Here is a 16,616-nt window from a genome sequence, read left to right as displayed (position 1 = left end):
ACTAGAGGCTGAGGTTCCAGGCCCGTTGCCTATAGCGACGGTACTGACCAGGTCTGCCACAGGGGACTTCTTGCGGTTCTGCTTTTCCACCTCCACCTGCATCTTGGCCATGGGTTTGGCCATCGCCAGGGCTAGCTTAGCCTCGGCCTGCAACTTCTTCTGTCTGCTCAGAAAGTCCATGTCCTCCAGAGACTCACTGTCTTCCTCCGTAGTGTCCCGGTCAGAGTAGGACGAACTCTGCTTCGACTGGGGGACAGGGACGTGGAGAGAGTGGAGACAGAAGAATGGGAAATAAAGAAACGTTAGTGGTTTATTCCCGTTGGGTCTTCGTTCTTCTTGTGTTGTCATTGATAGGTCATTCACTGAACACAGAGGTCAGTCAGACAGAGAAACAGCTCAGAGCTATAACAGCTGGTTATAAATACTGGGATTATCTCCCTCACTCCCTCTCCCTCTCTCTATTAGCTGTGTCTGTCAGACAGCCCGTGGCCACTCATCCATGTCCTTCAGAGAGCGTGTTCATATTCAACCCTCATTTGCTGCTGGTGTATTGGTTAACGGGCCAGAAAACGTGAGCATAGCCATTCACTCTCCCCCACACGCTTAACCCAGGTCTATCGCTCTGATTCATACCGAATCTGTCCCTGTCGTTGTCCCTCGCTCGCATTCTGTCACAGTCTTACTGAGTGTGCTATCTCGAGTACACGAGTCACACAGTAGATCTCTCTAAGAATTTCTATTTCTCTCTCATTCTACCTTTCTCTCTCTCTCGTGCTCTGTCATTCTTCCACACAAGTCCTACTGAGAGCTATCTTTCTGACTAATATAGCAAACTCTGTGTGTGAATCCCCAACCTTGAGAGAAACACATTCACACAGAAATATGAACGTGTGTGTGGTCAGTCTGTACCATGGGGGACAGCGGTGTGTCCAGACTGGTCTCTGTCTTGCTGTCGTCTGCATCGCTGTCCTTGTCACTGCCGCTGTCGTTGACAAAACAGATCTGCAGGTTCATCCCACTCTGCAGCCTGGAGAGAGGAGAGAAGAGGGAGGAGAGAGGAGAGAGGAGAGATGAGAGAGGATGAGAGAGGAGAAAGGAGAGAGAAGAGAGGAGAGAGGAGAGAGGAGAGAGAGGAGGGAGGAGAGAGGGGAGAGAGGAGGAAAGAGGAGGGAGAGAGAGGGGGAGGGAGAGGGGGAGGAAGAGAGAGAGAGGAGAGAGGAGAGGAGGGAGGAGAAAGGAGAGAGGAGAGAGAGGAGGGAGGAGAGAGGAGAGAGAGGAGGGAGGAGAGAGGAGAAAGAGGAGAGAGGAAAGAGAGGAGGGAGGAGGGGAGAGAGGAGAGAGAGGAGGGAGGAAAGAGAGGAGGGAGGAGAGAGAGGAGAGAGAGGAGAGAGGAGGGAGGAAAGAGAGGAGGGAGGAGAGAGAGGAGAGAGAGGAGAGAGGAGGGAGGAGAGAGGAGAGAGAGGAGGGAGGAGAGAGGAGAGAGAGGAGAGAGAGGAGGGAGGAGAGAGGAGAGAGAGGAGGGAGGAGAGAGGAGAGAGGAGAAAGAGACGAGAGAGAGGAGGGAGGAGAGAGGGGAGAGAGGAAAGAGAGGAGGGAGGAGAGAGGGGAGAGAGGAGAGAGAGGAGGGAGGAGAGAGGAGAGAGGAGAGAGAGGAGGGAGGAGAGAGGAGAGAGGAGAGAGGAGAGAGATGAGGGAGGAGAGAGGAGAGAGGAGAGGGAGGAGAGATGAGAGAGGAGAGAGGAGAGAGAGGAGGGAGGAGAGAGGGGAGAGAGGACAGAGAGGAGGGAGGAGAGAGAGGAGGAAGGAGAGAGGAGAGAGGGGAGAGGAGAGAGAGGAGGGAGGAGAGAGTAGAGAGGAGCAAGAGGAGGAAAGAGGAGAGAGGAGAGAGGGGAGGGAGGAGAGAGGGGAGAGAGGACACAGGAGAGAGAGGAGGGAGGATAGAGTATAGAGGAGAGAGGAGAGAGAGGGGAGAGAGGAGAGAGGAGAGAGAGGAGAGAGGAGAGAGAGGAGAGAGGAGAGAGAGGAGAGAGGAGAGAGGCGAGAGAGGAGGGAGGAGAGAGGAGAGAGGAGAGAGGAGAGAGAGGAGGGAGGAGAGAGGAGAAAGAGGATAGAGGAGGAAAGAGGAGAAAGAGTGGGAGAGAAAGAGAGAGGGGGGAGAGGATGCATCATTACTCTGGGCTAAGGAATGTTCTATGGACTAAGGAAAGTTCGCTCACCAATAATTGCTTGTAGGGTTTTATTGACCCAGATAACATGCACCTAGGCACCGCTGGTGAGAAAGAAACTCAATAACAGTCCCATCTAGTTTTCCACTCAGGCCAAACCCTCCTCCAACTCTCCACCGAGGTCTCAGTGTGTCTGTGATAGGACTGTAATAGCGACTAGCCTTCCATAGCATTATTAAATATGTCTACCCCTCTGTTCCTCCCTCTCCTGCTCTAACTTGGGATCGATCCATCCAGGGTGAAGGTTCCATCCAAACAGCTAGACTCCGACGGCTCTCTAGACCTCAGAAGACCTGAGTCCTGTAAGATCTGGACCAAACCCTTTTTGATCAATAATCGGCTTATTTGAAGCAGTAGTTACAAACACATGTAGAGAAAACCTGATCGATTACACAGCCTGGACCCAATCGGTCCAGATTTAGTCAGACCAGAGTAATTGATTGGTCGTTTCAGAGGAAGGAGCATCAAAAGGATCCTTCAAACTAGTTCATGGAAGTACCTGACTTATCCAGCAGTATAACCAGTGAGTTCACCCCATAAGAGTTTCTTTGGTGAGATCTAATTTTCATATAGCATAGTTTCAGATTCATTAACGTTGTGAGTGCCTTTGTGTGTATGACTGTATGAATGTATGTATCCTGGAATACTGGTTCCAGTAAGGTTGAGGTTGTGTGTAGGAGGTCATTTTGGGAAGTGAGATCCACAGTGCCGGGATGCAGAGAAAGAGAGAGGAAATGTCCCTTACTCTCAACAATCAACAGAGGTATCAGAGGGAGAGAGCAGGAGTCTGTCTGTGTTGGGGAGATGGCCCTACAGAGTTCCAGGAGATGGACACTTTTACAGGCATTAAGAAAAGGTCAAATCTGACTCTGTTAGAGTAATGTCCAGTAACCTGCAATTTCACTCTAGTGACAGTGCCCACACACATAAAGAGAGTGATGTCATTGTTTCTCAAGAACAGGGACTGGGATTGAGGGTGAAACTGATCTGTGTCTGTATCTGTGTGTTTTTATGTGTGTTTTTTATGTGCGTGTGTGTGTGTGTGTGTGTGTGTGTGTGTGTGTATGTGTGTGTAGGGCTGTAATGGTCATGTAATTTTGGATGAAGGTAATTGGCCAGCCAAATGAGGCGGTTACCATAATAATTCTTTGAATGTCCCCAAAAATGTTTTATGCATACTTTTCTCTTCTCCTCCTCTCCTGACTGCAAGTGCTGTTATAGAAATATAATAAATAGAATGGGCATCCCCGTTCAAGTCAATGACAGCATAATGGATTTTTTAAAACCTTTATTTAACTAGGCAAGTCAGTTAAGATCAAATTCCTATTTACAATGACGGCCTACCCCGGCCAAACCAAACTCCCAATCACAGCCGGATGTGATATGGCCTAGATTCAAACCAGGGACTGTAGTGACATCTCTTGCACTGAGATGCAGTGCCTTAGACCGCTGCGCCACTCGGGACTACGCCACTAGTGGCCATTGCGAGTGTACCCATAGGAGCAAAGCAGGAAGTAAAATATGTGCTGTGATTTGTTGATTCAACTCAACTGACATTACAAATACATTCCATTACATGAACCACATCAGCTAACATCATTTGAATGAACATTCTACATTACCGTGGAAATGATTGCATCACAATACCAGGCAGCCATTGTGAGTGTACCCATGAGTTTACCAGTCAAGGTGAGAGCTTCCAAGCCTGTTCTATTCATTCTAATTCTATGTCTGCTGCTGCTGCATTGCGGGGGCATTGACTAGTCAACCGGAGACTCATTTTCTTGTTTCAGCAAGGAGTAACAAAGTTTCATCACATTGTTAAGAGTCCATGTTACGGCTGAAATGTGTTCGACACCCGGCCGCCCATCTTCAGTCAGCTGTGTGTTGTTGACTTTGTGGGATGTACAGCTGATGATACATGTCTCTTACCGTGAGGACAGACTGGGCTTGCCACTCTTGCTGCAGCTGGTATAGATACCCGGCCCATCGTCAAAGAAACTACCCAGGGCCAGCTTCTGCCGGATGGACTCCCTCTCATTCTTTTGGGCCTGGAGGGGAGAGGCAGAGGGTTAAGGAGGTTTAATAATAGAACTGAAGACTTCCCCATTTGTTTAGCAGTAACCTTGTGGTGAGGAGGGGAACTGACAAAGATTGTAAAACACGTGGAGAGCTCGAGACACCAATAATATTATAATATTCACCACTAGGTGGTGCAGATGTATGAGAGAAAGTCCAACACATTTTCACTGGTCACTCTCTCCACTCATGCAGTCAAACACACACATTCCTAAACCACTGAGCACCCCTGTCTAATAGCACTATAAGCATCCCTGCCTCCTGGGCCTGTTTTCCAGTAGGAATTCCCACTTCTGACCCAGTCAGCCTTGGCAGCACTTAACACACTCACACCCGGAGGAACACTCATATGTGCTAATGGCACCAAAGGTGGCTGGTGAGGGGAGGACGGCCCATATGGCTTGAATGGAGTGAATAGATTGGTGTCAAACACATGGAAACCTTGTGAATGTCACCGTGCACACGCCATGAGAAGAAGTGTGTAGAGACAGGCTTTCTCTCACACTCCCTGGGCTGGGTTATCAGCCACAGTAACCAGGCCTATCAGTAGACAGACAACACAGTGTGAGAGTTTAGACTGTTCAAGGCCGCTACAGGACTGTTTGACTGTTGTTGTTACAGGTGGTGCTGGGAAGTCAAATGGGTACCAGAGTCAGATACAGCGCAGTATGTTTTGGTGCCGGGGGGGTTGGGAGTCCTCCAGGACGAGGAGTGTTTGGGGGGAAATATTGACCCTCTCTAAAGGCCCAGACGGAGGAAGAAAAAACCCTTTCAGTGCTCACACACATACACACACACAAAGAGCAGGCCTTTCAGAAAACAGGAGAGGGGAGAGGCGAGAGGTTTAGAGAAAGAGAGAGGAAAGCCTTTAGAGAAGGCTTTGGAGGAGAGGGGAGAGGCGAGAGGTTTAGAGAAAGACAGAGGAAAGCCTTTAGAGAAGGCTTTGGAGGAGAGGGGGAAGGAGATGAGGGGAATAAGAGCAAAGGAGAAGATGGCAGAAGCCTTGAGTGTTATCCCTCTCTTTAACTCTGTCCTCAACCTCTTTCAATTTCTCCTTACTTCTATCTCTCTTCCACTAACTCACTCCTTCTCTTCCTTTATCTCTCAGCCCTTCCCACACCTCCCTCCCTCCCATCGCAACATTACCATAATCCCTCTCCACACCAGAGAGCCCAGGAGACACAGCTACTGTTGGCACTGCCAGGACACACTGGCACGCACAAGAGGGGGCTTGGCACAGAAGGGTGTTTGTGTGCGTGCGTGTGTGTGTCTGTGACTGAGTGAGAGAAGAGAGTGTTATGAGGGGTACAGGGTGAGGCAAGATGATGACATTTAACAGCATCACTTTACCACTCCACAGACACTAACAATCACACACACACACACACACACACACACACACACACACACACACCCCTTCTAACTCCCTGTACACTATGTTATAACACTGAGTTTCTGCGGTTCCCTATCAGCCCAGCAGGTGTCAGTGCTGAGTAGTGGCGCTCCTGAGTTTTTGTTGTTGTAATTACCATAATAACAGACAAGGACACTTGTGTCACAACAGAGAGGGGTTAGTGACAGTAGCCATTGTTATGTTAGCCTCATGGGTGGTGGGGGTACTTATGTTAGGTGGTAGGTGGTCTTTGTATTGGAATGTCAGGTTGGAATGTTTGGGGTGAAGTGGCAGTATGTGTGTGGTTTAGTGGGTGTGTGAGTGTGTTATGTTCGGACAGGGTTAGCCTGCATTCCTACATTCATCACCATTCTTATTAGGTGTATTATTGTAAACAGACCCAAATTGCTTCTAAAACGCCCCTAAAGGCTTCTGCATACTAAGTTTGGTTGGCTCCTAGCAGAACTCGTCTAGGCAAAGTGAACATCTGTGCCTCACATACTCCCTTAAAAGACCTTCGTTTGAAAAATGATAAAAAAGAGGCAATAGTACTGTTTGTCCCTCTTGAGACATGGTAGCCAGTATATACACTTCCTCAAGATAGTCAGAATTAAACAAAGATAACTCACGAAATCTGTCATTCATTTTGACGTTCATGCTGAGGATGTCTTTGTCGTGCTATTTGACATCTAACTAAGATGTTTGAATGCAGTATTTCTCAAGTGAAAAAACGTGCATGAAAACGATTCGTCTCGTTCAACGCTGTCTTAGTGCTCATTTGAAGGAACATTCTCCATTATGATGGAAATTATTGCACTTAATTGAAGAATCTCTACTGCTGAAAAAACACTTGCAGAATATCAAAACTAACAAAAACATCACAATATACCTCATAATATATGCACAAACTGTTTCGGATGGGAAGCATGCGGAAGCATGCGGACGCCTACGTCTACGCCTACGTCTACCTAACACATCTACCATAGTAGAACCCCTCTATATTTCACACCTGCCTTCCAACAGGACTACCTTCCTTCACGTTAAGCCCCCTAACTAACGAGCTAACTTATGAAAGGGCTGCTGGATGGAGGTGTGAGAGAGAAAGGGTTTAGATCTCATCATGGGCAGCATCATAAACCCTTCAGAGAGGTGTCGAGTACGCCACATAGATGTCTGTGACTGTGGGGGTAGCAAATGGACCCATCTCTCTCCCTTTAACTTCTCTCCTTTCCTCGCCACAAGAGTCATGCCATTCATTTAAGATTTGTCACAGAGCTTTCTTCTCCTTCTCCTCCCAACAAACATTCCCTGTGTTATTACCACAATTCCTTGTGTGCCAAGCCTCCGCTCCAAAGTGTTTGACATGGTGTGTGTGTGTATGTGTATGTATCAGAGAGTCATATGCGCCCCCAGTCAACAAGGTTCTGATAAATGGCTTAATTTCCTGGTCCTGTGAAAAGTGCTGCAGCTCCTAAATTAGATTTTGAGAAACGCCACTGTGCTGAATTGTGTTTTTCCTCAAATTTCAGAAGCAATTTTCTCTTGTGAAAACCCTCATTGATAAGACATGTTCTTCTCCTCCCCCGCATCTCTACCATCCTCTCCTGTCCCTCTTTCCTGCTTTCCTTCAGTCTTCAGCGCTCCCTCACTCTGAACAATGGAGGCCTTTCACTGGAGGAGAGGAGGGTTTGCCATTGACCTCGCACCATGGTCTGAGGAACCGCCTGTTCACCCACACAGGCCAGATCCCGTGAGCACCATGGTCTGAGGAACCGCCTATTCACCCACACAGGCCAGATCCCGTGAGCACCATGGTCTGAGGAACCGCCTGTTCACCCACACAGGCCAGATCCCGTGAGCACCATGGTCTGAGGAACCGCCTATTCACCCACACAGGCCAGATCCCGTGAGCACGAGGGTGTGAGGGAGCGCGTGTTCACCCACACAGGCCAGATCCCGTGAGCACCATAGTCTGAGGAACCGCCTGTTCACCCACACAGGCCAGATCCTGTGAGCAACATGGTCTGAGGAACCGCCTATTCACCCACACAGGCCAGATCCCGTGAGCACGAGGGTGTGAGGGAGCGCGTGTTCACCCACACAGGCCAGATCCCGTGAGCACGAGGGTGTGAGGGAGCGTGAGTGTGTTCTTCAACTTTATGGTGCTTAGTTACTTGAAAACACTATTTTGCAGTGCAAAGATCTTAGGGAAACCCTTGTGTTTTCATCAGCCTTCATCCCAAGTCGTTGTCCTATGGACTTACAAGAGACCTTGAGTATCTACAGTTTCCCCATAAATAACCCTTCAGATATCTTATGTCAAAGCGGTGTGTGTGTGTGTATGTGTATGTGTATGTGTGTGTGTTTCTGCACCCTCTCCGTGTCTGCTACCTGAGGTGTGAGACCTGCTGGTTTATGCAGCGGTGCATTCCTCTCCTGATAAGGGACTTGACCTCTGAGCCCTGGTACTGTTCAAACACAGGTCACAGTCAGGCTGGCCCTGTTACTCTGAACAGAAGAGAGGGAGGGAGGAGAGAGGGAGGAGAGAGGGAGGAGGAGCGAGAGAAGGTGAGAGAGATGAGTGGAGGGGTGTTGAAGGGGCTGTTTGGGAGAGTGGATTTGGCCAGGACAATAACCCTGAGAGTCACATGTGAGGAGGTGTGTGTGTGCGTGTTTGACCTGAGAATACAATGGGAGCACGCCTCAACACGAAGCTACAGGAATCTGAGCCAAGACTTAAAAGGGCAACACACTGCCTCCTCAGAGAGACTGGCAGCATGACCAGGAATGAACCCATAGTGTGTTAGAGATTTCTGCTGTATGAGAACCAATACCACTATCACAGCATTACATCAAATCAAATCTAATTTGATTTGTCACATACACATGGTTAGCAGATGTTAATGTGAGTGTAGCGAAATGCTTGTGCTTCTAGTTCCGACAATGCAGTAATATCCAAGGAGTAATCTAACCTAACAATTCCAAAACTACTACCTTATACACACAAATGTAAAGGGATAAAGAATATGTACATAAAGATATATAAATGAGTGATGGTACAGAACGGCATAGGCAAGATGCAGTAGATGGTATCGAGTACAGCATATACATATGAGATGAGTAATGTAGGGTATGTAAACAAAAGTGGCATAGTTTAAAGTGGCTAGTGATACATGTATTACATAAAGATGGCAAGATGCAGTAGATGATATAGAGTACAGTATATACATATACATATGAGATGAGTAATGTAGGGTATGTAAACATAAAAGTGGCATAGTTTAATGTGGCTGGTGATATATGTATTACATAAAGATGGCAAAATGCAGTAGATGATATCGAGTACAGTATATACATATGAGATGAGCAATGTAGGGTATGTAAAAATTATATTAAGTGGCATTGTTTAAAGTGGCTAGTGATACATTTTTTACATTAATTTCCATCCAATTCCATTATTAAAGTGGCTGGAGTTGAGTCAGTATGTTGGCAGCAGCCACTCAACGTTAGTGGTGGCGGTTTAACAGTCTGATGGCCTTGAGATAGAAGCTGTTTTTCAGTCTCTCGGTCCTTAAAACTTACTTAAAACTTACTACCCTCTCCATTACTGTCCCGTCGATTTGGATAGGGTGTGCTCCCTCTGCTGTTTCCTGAAGTCCACAATCATCTCCTTTGTTTTGTTGATGTTGAGTGTGAGGTTATTTTCCTGACACCACACTCCGAGGGCCCTCACCGCCTCCCTGTAGGCCGTCTCATCGTTGTTGGTAATCAAGCCTACCGCTGTAGTGTCGTCCACAAACTTGATGATTGAGTTGGAGGCGTGCATGGCCACGCAGTCGTGGGTGAACAGGGAGTACAGGAAAGGGCTCAGAACGCACCCTTGTGGGGCCCCAGTGTTGAGGATCAGCGGGGTGGAGATGTTGTTACCTACCTTCACCACCTGGGGGCGGCCCGTCAGGAAGTCCAGTACCCAGTTGCACAGGGCGGGGTCAAGACCTAAGGTCTCGAGCTTGATGACGAGTTTGGAGGGTACTATGGTGTTAAATGCTGAGCTGTAGTCGATGAACAGCATTCTTACATAGGTATTTCTCTTGTCCAGATGGGTTAGGGCAGTGTGCAGTGTGGTTGCGATTGCGTCGTCTGTGGACCTATTGGGGCGGTAAGCAAATTGGAGTGGGTCTAGTGTGTCAGGTAGGGTGGAGTTGATATGGTCCTTGACTAGTCTCTCAAAGCACTTCATGATGACGGAAGTGAGTGCTACGGGGTGGTAGTCGTTTAGCTCAGTTACCTTAGCTTTCTTGGGAACAGGAACAATGGTGGCCCTCTTGAAGCATGTGGGAACAGCAGACTGGGATAAGGATTGATTGAATATGTCCGTAAACACACCAGCCAGCTGGTCTGTGCATGCTCTGAGGATGCGGCTGGGGATGCCGTCTGGGCCTGCAGCCTTGCGAGGGTTAACACGTTTAAATGTTTTACTCACGTCGGTTGCAGTGAAGGAGATTCCACAGGTTTTGGTAGTGGGCCGTGTCAGTGGCACTGTATTGTCCTCAAAGCGAGCAAAGAAGTTATTTAGTCTGTCTGGGAGCAAGACATCCTGGTCGCGACGGGGCTGGTTTTCTTTTTGTAATCCGTGATTGACCCTGCCACATACCTCTTGTGTCTGAGCCGTTGAATTGCAACTCTACTTTGTCTCTATACTGACGCTTAGCTTGTTTGATTGCCTTGCGGAGGGAATAACTACTGTATTCGGTCATCTTGCCCTGGTTAAAAGCAGTGGTTCGAGCTTTCAGTTTTGCGCGAATGCTGCCATCAATCCACTGTTTCTGGTTTGGGAATGTTTTAATCGTTGCTGTGGTAATAACATCGCCGATGCACTTTTTCTGACTCGCTCACCGAATCAGCGTATTCGTCAATGTTGTTGTTGGACGCAATGCGGAACATATCCCAATCCACGTGATCGAAGCAGTCTTGAAGCGTGGAATCAGATTGGTCGGACCACCGTTGAACAGACCTGAGCGCGGGAGCTTCTTGTTTTAGTTTCTGTCAGTAGAATGGAAGCAACAAAATGGAGTCGTGGTCTGCTTTTCCGAAAGGAGGGCGGGGGAGGGCCTTATATGCGTCACGGAAGTTAGAATAACAATGATCCACGGTTTTACCAGCCCTGGTTGCGCAATCGATATGCTGATAGAATTTAGGGAGTCTTGTTTTCAGATGATCCTTGTTAAAATCCCCAGCTACAATCCAGCTTCAGGATATGTGGTTTCCAGTTTACATAGAGTCAAATAAAGTTTGTTTAGGGCCATCGATGTGTCTGCTTGGGGGTGAATATATACGGCTTTCTTACCAGAAAGATGCTTGTTTATGTCGGCGCGATGCGTGAAGAAACCAGCTGGCTGTACCGACTCCAATAGCGTGTCTTGAGTGAGCCATGTTTCCGTGAAGCAAAGAACGTTACATGTCTCTCTGGAATGCTACTCTTGCTCGGATTTCATCAACCTTGTTGTCAAGAGACTGGACATTGGCGAGTAGTATGCTAGGGAGTGGTGCGCGATGTGCCCGTCTCCGGAGCCTGAGCAGAAGACCGCTTCGTTTGCCCCTTTTACGGAGATGTTGTTTTGGTTTGTCGGCTGGGATCCGATCTATTGTCCCGGGTGGTGGGAAAAACACAGGATCCGCTTCGGGAAAGTCATATTCCTGGTCGTAATGATGGTGAGTTGACGTAGCTCTTATATTCAGTAGTTCCTCCCGACTGTATGTAATGAAACCTAAGATGACCTGGGGTACCAATGTAAGAAATAACACGTAAAAAAACAAAAAAATACTGCATAGTTTCCTAGGAACGCGAAGCGAGACGGCCATCTCTGTACTAAGACCACATTACCCCCCACATGACCTACGCATTACAGTGTCTCCACTACGTTCACATGATGTCATCCACAATCCTCACATTACGTCCCACACCAACACCATACCAGTGTTCCAGCACGCTGGTGCCTTGCACACAGAGCCATTGACTGTAGAGTTTGTGTGTGGAGGGGGTCACACCAAATCTACAAGTCAAACTCACAAACTCAGGAAGGAAACCGTTTCCGTTAGCAACATGTTCCGCCAATTGACATTATCCTGAGGAAAGAGACCCTTCTGTTCACTTCACACATACACACACACTTCATTACACTGGTAAAACATGCAGTACCTAAATACCAGAAAGATAGATAACCAGAAGCAACATTACTTCTATGTCCTTTACCTCTTTGAGTTTGTAGTCATCAGTGAGGTAGAGGGCAGAGGCTGGACAGATGACATCATCCATTCCAGCACAGTCTGTGTTATCCAGCGCTTCCTTCATCTTTCCCTCCCTTCCTCTGCCTCTCTCACTCCCCCCCCCCCCCCCCCTCTCTCCCCCTCTACCACACACCCAGTTAGTGGGTCAGTATGAGCCGGTTCACATGAAACCTGGCCTCACTCAGAACCAAAGCTAACCCTGCCACACAGAGAGAACAGTTATCACAGTTATCCCTCTACCCATGCCTCTCTCTCTCTCTCTCTCTCTCTCTCTCTCTCTCTCTCTCCCTCCCTCTTCTCATGGCTTCCAGAGTACAATGGTCAGCGGTAAAACCCCTTTAGACCCTCCCTTCAATCCTCTGGGCGGTCAGAGAGAGAGAGAGAGGGAGGGAGAGAGGCAGGGAGAGAGAGAGAGAGGGCACACACTGGTGTTTTTCCCGCTCTCACACCCTAATGTGTGGACAGCTGCTGCTCCTGGGACAGTTTGGAAAGCATCACCTCAGTGTTGGTGTGTGTGAGTGACTGAGTGAGTGAGTGTGTGTGTGTGTGTGTGAGGGAATGAGTGAGTGAGTGTGTGTGTGAGGGAATGAGTGTGTGTGAGTGAGCGCGTGTGTGTAGTGAGGCCTACATATTTGAGTTGGCATGTCAGTGTATGTTTTTGGGTCTGTGTGTATGACTGACAAGGAGACTGAGGCCAGAGGGAGTTGTGTGCCCCTCACAGTCAAGGTAAAAGACCCTGATCCAAAACCCCTCAAATAAAGCCAGTTGAAGAAATACAACTACACAGAAACACAAGACAAGACACACAAACCCCAAGTGTACAGGATCTGTGCACACTCTGTTTGTGTGTGTTTGTGTGTGTGTTTGTGTGTGTGTGTCAGGGTTGGGGTCAATTCAGGAAGTACACAGAACTTCCAATTCTAATTTTCTTTAATGGAAATGTGGAATTCGAATTTGGTTTACTTTCTGAATTGACTGGATTTGAAATAGAATTGACCCCAACCCTGGTGTGTGTGTGTGTGCTGCCCACATTTCCTCTCACAAACCTCACACACAAAGGAAGGAACTTCCCCTAAATGATTCCCCACTCTCATATGTAACTATCTCTCTCTCCCAGGTGCTGACTGACCTCCTTTATCCATTAAGTCACAGTGAAGGGAGGGATAGAGGGATGGAAGGAGGGATAACAGTTATATAAAAAGCTCATTAATGTGGCACTCCGGACCGTGGAGAGATTAGTCAGGTTAAAAACCCATATAGAACACGAGCTGAATGTCATTCTTCAATTTGTTACATTTTCAATCTCATCTCTCCACCGTGTGTAAAGATCTCATCTTACTGAGACTCACACATCGGTCATAGCAGACTAGACTACCTTTAATTCACTCACTCAGAGCATCAGGACAAAGAGCAGGATAACTACTAAAACTAGCAGGAACACTAGAAAAACATGACAAAGTGCCATAGTCTAATGATAGAGAAAGGCTGGAGGAGGAAAAGAGAGGTGATGAGAAGGGAGCGAGGGAGGATGAATATAAAGTGATACTGATGGTGATGAGAAGGGAGCGAGGGAGGATGAATATAAAGTGATACTGATGGTGATGAGAAGGGAGCGAGGGAGGATGAATATAAAGTGATACTGATGGTGATGAGAAGGGAGCGAGGGAGGATGAATATAAAGTGATACTGATGGTGATGAGAAGGGAGCGAGGGAGGATGAATATAAAGTGATACTGACGGTGATGAGAAGGGAGCGAGGGAGATTGAATATAAAATGATACTGATGGTGATGAGAAGGGAGCGAGGGAGGATGAATATAAAGTGATACTGACGGTGATGAGAAGGGAGCGAGGGAGGATGAATATAAAGTGATACTGATGGTGATGAGAAGGGAGCGAGGGAGGATGAATATAAAGTGATACTGATGGTGATGAGAAGGGAGCGAGGGAGGATGAATATAAAGTGATACTGATGGTGATGAGAAGGGAGCGAGGGAGCATGAATATAAAGTGATACTGATGGTGATGAGAAGGGAGCGAGGGAGGATGAATATAAAGTGATACTGATGGTGATGAGAAGGGAGCGAGGGAGGATGAATATAAAGTGATACTGATGGTGATGAGAAGGGAGCGAGGGAGGATGAATATAAAGTGATACTGATGGTGATGAGAAGGGAGCGAGGGAGGATGAATATAAAGTGATACTGATGGTGATGAGAAGGGAGCGAGGGAGGATGAATATAAAGTGATACTGACGGTGATGAGAAGGGAGCGAGGGAGGATGAATATAAAGTGATACTGATGGTGATGAGAAGGGAGCGAGGGAGGATGAATATAAAGTGATACTGATGGTGATGAGAAGGGAGCGAGGGAGGATGAATATAAAGTGATACTGATGGTGATGAGAAGGGAGCGAGGGAGGATGAATATAAAGTGATACTGATGGTGATGAGAAGGGAGCGAGGGAGGATGAATATAAAGTGATACTGATGGTGATGAGAAGGGAGCGAGGGAGGATGAATATAAAGTGATACTGATGGTGATGAGAAGGGAGCGAGGGAGGATGAATATAAAGTGATACTGATGGTGATGAGAAGGGAGCAAGGGAGGATGAATATAAAGTGATACTGACGGTGATGAGAAGGGAGCGAGGGAGGATGAATATAAAGTGATACTGACGGTGATGAGAAGGGAGCGAGGGAGGATGAATATAAAGTGATACTGACGGTGATGAGAAGGGAGCGAGGGAGGATGCATATAAAGTGATACTGATGGTGATGAGAAGGGAGCGAGGGAGGATGAATATAAAGTGATACTGATGGTGATGAGAAGGGAGCGAGGGAGGATGAATATAAAGTGATACTGATGGTGATGAGAAGGGAGCGAGGGAGGATGAATATAAAGTGATACTGATGGTGATGAGAAGGGAGCGAGGGAGGATGAATATAAAGTGATACTGACGGTGATGAGAAGGGAGCGAGGGAGGATGAATATAAAGTGATACTGACGGTGATGAGAAGGGAGCGAGGGAGGATGAATATAAAGTGATACTGACGGTGATGAGAAGGGAGCGAGGGAGGATGAATATAAAGTGATACTGATGGTGATGAGAAGGGAGCGAGGGAGGATGAATATAAAGTGATACTGATGGTGATGAGAAGGGAGCGAGGGAGGATGAATATAAAGTGATACTGATGGTGATGAGAAGGGGCCGAGGGAGGATTAATATAAAGTGATACTGATGGTGATGAGGAGGGAGGATGAATATAAAGTGATACTGATGGTGATGAGAAGGGAGCGAGGGAGGATGAATATAAAGTGATACTGATGGTGATGAGAAGGGAGCGAGGGAGGATGAATATAAAGTGATACTGACGGTGATGAGAAGGGAGCGAGCGAGGATGAATATAAAGTGATACTGATGGTGATGAGAAGGGAGCGAGGGAGGATGAATATAAAGTGATACTGACGGTGATGAGAAGGGAGCGAGGGAGGATGAATATAAAGTGATACTGACAGTGATGAGAAGGGAGCGAGGGAGGATGAATATAAAGTGATACTGACGGTGATGAGAAGGGAGCGAGGGAGGATGAATATAAAGTGATACTGACGGTGATGAGAAGGGAGCGAGGGAGGATGAATATAAAGTGATACTGACGGTGATGAGAAGGGAGCGAGGGAGGATGAATATAAAGTGATACTGATGGTGATGAGAAGGGAGCGAGGGAGGATGAATATAAAGTGATACTGATGGTGATGAGAAGGGAGCGAGGGAGGATGAATATAAAGTGATACTGATGGTGATGAGAAGGGAGCGAGGGAGGATGAATATAAAGTGATACTGATGGTGATGAGAAGGGAGCGAGGGAGTATGAATATAAAGTGATACTGATGGTGATGAGAAGGGAGCGAGGGAGGATGAATATAAAGTGATACTGATGGTGATGAGAAGGGAGCGAGGGAGGATGAATATAAAGTGATACTGACGGTGATGAGAAGGGAGCGAGGGAGGATGAATATAAAGTGATACTGACGGTGATGAGAAGGGAGCGAGGGAGGATGAATATAAAGTGATACTGACGGTGATGAGAAGGGAGCGAGGGAGGATGAATATAAAGTGATACTGACGGTGATGAGAAGGGAGCGAGGGAGGATGAATATAAAGTGATACTGACGGTGATGAGAAGGGAGCGAGGGAGGATGAATATAAAGTGATACTGACGGTGATGAGAAGGGAGCGAGGGAGGATGAATATAAAGTGATACTGACGGTGATGAGAAGGGAGCGAGGGAGGATGAATATAAAGTGATACTGACGGTGATGAGAAGGGAGCGAGGGAGGATGAATATAAAGTGATACTGACGGTGATGAGAAGGGAGCGAGGGAGGATGAATATAAAGTGATACTGACGGTGATGAGAAGGGAGCGAGGGAGGATGAATATAAAGTGATACTGATGGTGATGAGAAGGGAGCGAGGGAGGATGAATATAAAGTGATACTGATGGTGATGAGAAGGGAGCGAGGGAGGATGAATATAAAGTGATACTGATGGTGATGAGAAGGGAGCGAGGGAGGATGAATATAAAGTGATACTGATGGTGATGAGAAGGGAGCGAGGGAGGATGAATATA

General features: G+C 47.4%; 1 protein-coding gene across 6 annotated transcripts in view; it reads right to left on the bottom strand.

Annotated features, from left to right (window-relative positions):
* Positions 1–16,616, bottom strand: part of LOC110507626 (schwannomin-interacting protein 1) — a 355,356-nt gene that overhangs the window by 6,876 nt on the left and 331,864 nt on the right. For 5 of the 6 annotated variants that reach the window (XM_036965812.1, XM_021587733.2, XM_036965813.1 and 2 more), the window contains 3 exons: positions 4,158–4,276; positions 910–1,027; positions 49–246 (listed from right to left, as the gene is read on the bottom strand). In XM_036965812.1, coding sequence (XP_036821707.1) covers positions 49–246; positions 910–1,027; positions 4,158–4,276 — 435 coding nt within the window. Of the gene's footprint in view, positions 1–48; positions 247–909; positions 1,028–4,157; positions 4,277–11,950; positions 12,089–16,616 lie in introns of those variants that run through there. The other variant, XM_036965814.1, reaches the window with a different exon arrangement.

This window comes from Oncorhynchus mykiss, chromosome 27 (genome assembly GCF_013265735.2).
Source record: "Oncorhynchus mykiss isolate Arlee chromosome 27, USDA_OmykA_1.1, whole genome shotgun sequence".
In the NCBI taxonomy this organism is placed as follows: Eukaryota; Metazoa; Chordata; class Actinopteri; order Salmoniformes; family Salmonidae; genus Oncorhynchus; species Oncorhynchus mykiss.
This window is presented reverse-complemented; position numbering and strand designations above follow the sequence as displayed.